The 6,274-nt window shown below is 38.6% G+C and overlaps 1 protein-coding gene across 2 annotated transcripts; it reads right to left on the bottom strand.

The window, feature by feature from the left end:
- Positions 1-1,692: 1,692 nt before the first annotated feature.
- Positions 1,693-5,979, bottom strand: LOC135625864 (putative disease resistance protein RGA4). 2 transcript variants are annotated; one of them, XR_010492176.1, is made up of 3 exons: positions 2,580-5,979; positions 2,149-2,480; positions 1,693-2,034 (listed from the first exon to the last, which is right to left on the bottom strand). XR_010492176.1 is itself a non-coding variant. In XM_065130978.1 (2 exons), exon 1 carries the CDS (start codon positions 5,908-5,910, stop codon positions 2,596-2,598), a length of 3,315 nt encoding a protein of 1,104 aa, XP_064987050.1. In that variant the 5' UTR covers positions 5,911-5,979; the 3' UTR covers positions 1,693-2,480; positions 2,580-2,595. The 2 variants fall into 2 exon arrangements, 1 of the variants encoding a protein (XP_064987050.1); XM_065130978.1 differs by having other exon boundaries at positions 1,693-2,480.
- Between the last annotated feature and the right edge of the window lie 295 nt (positions 5,980-6,274).

The following is a 6,274-nucleotide window of genomic DNA, read 5'->3' as shown; positions in this document are numbered from 1 at the left end:
CAGGGCATGTTTGTGTAAGCAGATTTGTTGACTATTCTTTCATGCCATCACACTGATACTAGAAATCTTTTGTTGACTAAATCTTTTGTTGACTAGATCTACACTAGATCTTTTGTTGACTATTCTTTCATGCCAACACACTGGAGGAGCTTGCTCCTAAACCCATTTTGTGGGCAGGTGTCATATGCCTTGTGACAAAGAGACCATACAAGGATCATTCAACATTGTTGCATAAGATTGCTAGCATTAGATGTGCTTCATGTCCCAATACTGGTAAACCATATTCATATGATTTCTTAGTTCCCTAATATCGTTCAAAGTAAAAAAAAATTAATTAAAAAATTTATGCATCAAATATCGTGAACCTTCTATTTTTCACAAATACGATGATTGTCACATTTTTCAACAAAACGATGTTCATACGAATTTTTTTACACCATAATATTATGACAAGTAAAAAGAAAAAACGATGCTTAAAAATCATGTGAAACTTAAACTTTAGCAAATTTTATGACTATCATTTTTTATTTTGAACAAAACAATGTTCATATTACCTATCTTATACAACAATGTTGTGCTAAATTGAAATTGTTTGATTTTTAAATGATAATATATATATATATATATATATATATATATATATATATATATAATACAAACAACAAATAACTCTTCATCGTAAGACCCACATGAAAGATAAAGCTAAACAACCACCTTTTAATCTAACGTTGAAAAACTTGGAATCAAGTTATTGAATATCTCACTTTCATAGTTCCATAAGATTATGAATTTGAATCTTAGTTTCATCATTTATTTATTTTTTAATATTAAATACAAACAACAAACTAAGTCTTCATCTTAAGCCCCACATGATAGTTGATGTCAGACTCATTTGAACTAATAATCATGGCCATAGATCGATATGGATTGATGGATCTAATACATTCGTGACATAAAATAATTTAAAAGAAAAAAATCATAAAGATAAAGCTAAACTATCTTTTGATGTAACTTTAAAAAACTTGGAATCAAGTTATTAAATATATCACTTTAATAGTTTACTATAAGATTATGAATTTGATTTCTAACTTCATCATTTATTTTTTTAAAAAATATATTAAGTATAAATAATAAATATTTTTTCATCTTTAGGCCCACATCAAGTATTAGCTTTTATATGCGAATGATTCGACATGAGCTGATATCACCATTCATTCGAATTAATAATTCATTGCTATAGATCGTTATGGATTGATGGGTTCAATACACCCACATTAGGAAAAAAAATTACAAAGATAAAGCTAAACATCCATATTTTGATGTAACGTTAAAAACTTAGGATTAAATTATTGAATGTATTATTTTAATATTTTATCATAAGATTTTGAAATTAAATATTATTTTCATCATTTATATTTTAAAAAATTATATATATTAAATATAAAATAATAAATAAATCTTCATCTCGAGGCCCATATGAGAGATGATGTGAGTGTCAGCTTCTATATGTGAATGATTCACCTTTACTCAACTGAGGAGAAGAAAGTGAGACCAAAACCTGCGTGTCAGCCGCTATTAAAAGAAAATTAATACCAACCCAATAAATAGAGTGTTGTTACACAATGGACACAAACTCGTACAAGCAGTACTCATTCTCTCGAACCTGTCAACGACAGTCGTAAGAGGCGACGATGCAAAAGATTCTAATAAAATATATTATTCTGATCAAATATGACAAGGAACAATCTGAACACACATCAAACTAGAGGTCATGCAGCATCCAATGTAGCTCCATCTTGTGTGTACACACGGGCTCTCTCGCACCGTTCTGCTAAAGTCTTCATGCATGCAAATTACTCCCCATATATGTCCGGGAGGCTCCACAAAGATGGAAGAACGGAAAGTGAAGAATGCTGAGAAGTTGTAGCCGCAATGACCGAGTAGATGTCTTTTGGATTCGTTTTTAGCCTCGAAGAGGATGCAGCAGCCTTCACGTTGAAGGAGAACCTAGCTATGGATTCAGTGTTTTATGACCTGCCAAAGGAAGCATTTGAAGGAGAGAAACATCGAGAACTTTATGTAGTAATAAACCCTAAAAATATAAGCAGCTAAAAGCAACCAACAAGAGAAAAGGGAAGAAAAATGTACTTGCGATGAGGCACGAAAATTTGTCCGTAGATTCTTGTCAATCATCTCCCTGTGCCATCTCCGTATATGGATCAGTGACAACATCTTCATGCTGAGCTAGCCTATGGACAACGCCTTCATACTATTTACATGACCACATCATTTGTTCTAAAATCTTTTGGAAAGATAAATTATTGCGTAGGTGCAAATACACAAATAAGTAACGTAGAAGGAAACAAACAAGCATACAGTCTTGATAGTAGGACGACATCATCGAATCCCTGCTCCAAATAGCTTCTTTATTCTCAAAATATCTATAAGTAGAATAACCAGGCAGAGGCCTTTTATTGAACCTGTACGAAAGGAGAAAGTCAACGTACATGAAAACAAATACACATGTATGTATATACAGTCATGGGATAGATAGAAAAGAAAATGGAAAATGAACTTACCGGAACGACGAATTCATCATACTTTTGCATCGTACATACGTGGATGCTTGCTGTATCGAATATAACTTTTCCTGGAATAGGTTTGAATTATGACATCTGGAATCTGTTGAATGATATGCCAATTCTCGTTGCCCTCGAGACAGCTCTTCAGCAGCACACTGTTGCATTGCAGTTCCAGTTTTCTGAAGCTCCACTGAGCGGAAGGAATGCTTTGGCGCTGCTGAATTAGGGTTGATAGCCACTGCGGAAGTTGCTTCATTTGTCGCGGACATATCAGGACCAGCTGTTGCAACCTGTCGAGATTCTCCACGTACTCCAGATTCGGACAATCTTCCACCTTCAGATACTTCATGGAAAGGTTGGATATTCTATTCAACATCGTGTTATCTTTGACCTCGAGCTTGTAATTCAACCGGAGGTTTGTGATTTCTCTCAAGTCTTGAGTACTATCAAGATACAATTCCTTCAACTTGGTAGCATGGGATAGGCCTTCTGGAAGAGCTCTCAGTTTCGGACACTCTATGATCTTGCATATCTTCAGATTAGGAAAGAGCTTGAGGTGCGGTCCCTGACCATTTTCTTCCATCCTCCATACTGACCATTCTTCCCAGTTGGGCATTTCGTCGAACTCCAAATGTTCAAGTTTTGGAAATGCGGAAGCTCCAGGGAACTTGCGGCCCAGAAACTCAGGCCCAATGGTTTTGATGGCTTCACCGCCGGTGATGTCAAGATGTTTCAGAAGGGGCAACATGCCTAGAGGAGGCAGTTCCGTGCATGATTTGAGGTCCCAAAACCTCAAATATGCCAGATTAGGGAAGGATTTGTCTAGTGAGGTTGACATCAACCAGCATGGGAGTTGCCGACCGGGGAATCGTCGAATGGTAAGATCTTGCAGGCTGGATGGGGGAGAGAGTTCATCGCATACCTTCTCAACTGCTTGGAATTCCTTCTCATTCCATGTCACTTCTTGGCCCTCATCCTTATCTCTGTTATCCTCCTTATTTTCTTCCTCCTCCTCCTCATCATCATCATCTTTCTCACAGTTGCTATCATCTCCATCACCATCACCATCGTCTTCCTCATCATCGTCATCTTCTTTTGGAGGCATCCAACATAAAGTCAGCTCCTTGAGAAGAGTTTTGTCCGCAAGTACCGAGACCCCTGTTACTGCCCTCTCTAGCCCATATATTCTCAGACATCTGAGCTTAGAAAGAGCTTGCAGCTCCTCTAGGTCACATCCCTCCTCATGCAACTCGTTCGTTGGATCATTGTGGCCGATCACAAATCCTTCGAGATGATTAAGATCCATCAGTTTTCCGATTCCCTTGGGTACATGAGTCAGAGGAACATTTTCAATATCAAGACATCGTAGACTGTGCAGTCTGGTGATCGCGTTAGGAAGTCTGTGCAAATGTGCGCAATTATAGAGGTTCAGAGTTTGGAGGTTTGCAAGGCGTCCTATAGATTCTGGTATCTCATAAATATTTGTCTCATCCAAATCTATATACCTCAACTGCAACAGATCTCCGATACAATCTGGAAGTCTCTTAATTGATGTACCAGACAGAACCAACACTCGAAGATGTGATAACTTTCTAAGTACATTATCCTCGATTATCTTGGTTCGAGGGGAATAAATGAGAATTAAGGTTCTTAAACACTTGTCTTCCATAATTTGATCTGGCAGTTCCAATTTATTCCCCATTTTAGACACTGACAACCGACGGATCTTTGCATTGGCTTTTAGATTTAATCTTTGACCATGTCTAATTAGTTTTCCTTCGTCCTTCATTAAATATGCACCCAGAGATCGAAAGTGGTCATGCATAAAGAAGTGTTCCCTGCCTAAGGTACCTGGGTACACTTGTAGAAGATTCCTGCAAACTAATTCATGGTAGTATTCCTCTCCTATATCTTCCAACAGCCTATTTCCTCGTTCTGCGATAAGGCCTTCGGCTACCCATAACCGAATAATTTCCTTGTAATACGAATCACTTTTCTGGGTGAGCAAAGAACAATACAGAAAACATTGTTTCAGATGAGATGGTAAATCCACATAGCTCAAATTCAAAGCCGCTGGTACTTCATCGTCGATCTGGTTCATATTCCACGCATCACTTTCGAGGACTTCTTTCCACTTCCCTATGCTTTTGTCATTAGAAACAAGAAGCCCTGCAATAGCTTTGATAGCAAGGGGAAGGCCATCACATTTTCTAACAATTTCCATGCCTACTTCTTCCAACATACGCTCGTCATCCTCCTCCCCAGCTCGAAATACCAAATTTCGAAGCAACATCCAGCCACTATTGTCATCCATTTTCTCAACCGAGTGGGTATAGCTGGCTCTCATACCATTTAACACAGTTTCATTCCTCGTGGTGACTAAGATCGTGCTGCTACCTACTACTTTACTTAGTGGTTTCCTGAGGAAATCGTTCCATAAATTTGTACTCCAGACATCATCCAACACGACAAATAAATTTTTGGTGAGGAGAGAGGCAAGTTTGGGTTCCAATTCTGATCTGCTTTGTCCCTCGAACGATTCTGATTTGGCTTCACGTCCTTCAGATTTGTTAGCTGCGCACCGAATTAACTCTCCGAGTAACTTCGTCTCCGAATAATTCTTAGAGATATACAACCATATCTGAATGGGATAATTGACTCTGATCCTTTCATCATTGTATATTTTACGTGCCAGAGTGGACTTCCCGATTCCGCCCATTCCAACAATCCCAAAAATACGACATTTTTGTTTGGTGTCCTCTAGCATGGCATTGATTAGAGTATCGGCATCTACTTCTATTTGTCCCCCTACGATGTCCTCCTCGTCTTCCAAGGGAGACGTCTCAAGTACAGTTGGTTTTTCGGGTTGGGGTTGGTGACTACCAGAAGACTGTAGATTACTAAGGATGGAGGTATCCTCAGCTATTTGTTTCAGTCTTCCATTAATGGCTTCGATTTCACCCGCAATCTCATGGCGGTATTTGGTACACCGAAAGCAAGAAGAAACAAAGCTGAAAAGGAAGCTTACCCCTGAAGCTGATGCTGATCCCCGAGCCTCCAACAGTTTGCCACCTTCCATCATGCACAGATCGATGATGTCGTCGGCATCGTACATGATGGCTTTCAGCCTCATCACCCAGTCCTCGATGCCGCGATCCCCACGGCTTTTCCGCTCTGCACTTTCGAGGTAACATTTGATCGTCTCCAGCTTCTCCTGCAGCGTCTTGATCTCCTTCTTAACGCCCAGCACTTTGCATATCTCTCCCTCAAGAAAGAGTGTCACTTCTCCAATGTATCTTGAAACAAATGAATCCAGGACCATTGCCATCTCTCAAACAAGTGAAATGTCTCCCCACTCTCTCGGAAACAAGACTAGGATGTTTTGCACGGGGAAGTGGTAGTTCCTTGAGTATATATAAAGAGTATACAACACCATTAGCATGCATCCGTTCATTCATAATAAATAGCAACTAGCTGGCTGAGGTGATGACTCACCCGATTCGACAATTCATGGCGTCATTGATGAGCGCGATGTGAAAGAAAGTTTATATAAAAATAATATACTATGAAAAGCTTGCTCCGAGCCCTGATCAAGATAGGATTTTTGGATATTCATAAACTTAATCTTGATTTCTTAGGGAGATTAGGATATAAATAATAGAAATAATTAATCAGTTTTTGTTCAAGAATAA

The sequence above is a fragment of the Musa acuminata genome, chromosome BXJ2-10, assembly GCF_036884655.1.
Source record: "Musa acuminata AAA Group cultivar baxijiao chromosome BXJ2-10, Cavendish_Baxijiao_AAA, whole genome shotgun sequence".
Taxonomy (NCBI): domain Eukaryota; kingdom Viridiplantae; phylum Streptophyta; class Magnoliopsida; order Zingiberales; family Musaceae; genus Musa; species Musa acuminata.
Note: the sequence above shows the minus strand (reverse complement) of the source record. Positions and strands in the feature narration are given on the sequence as shown.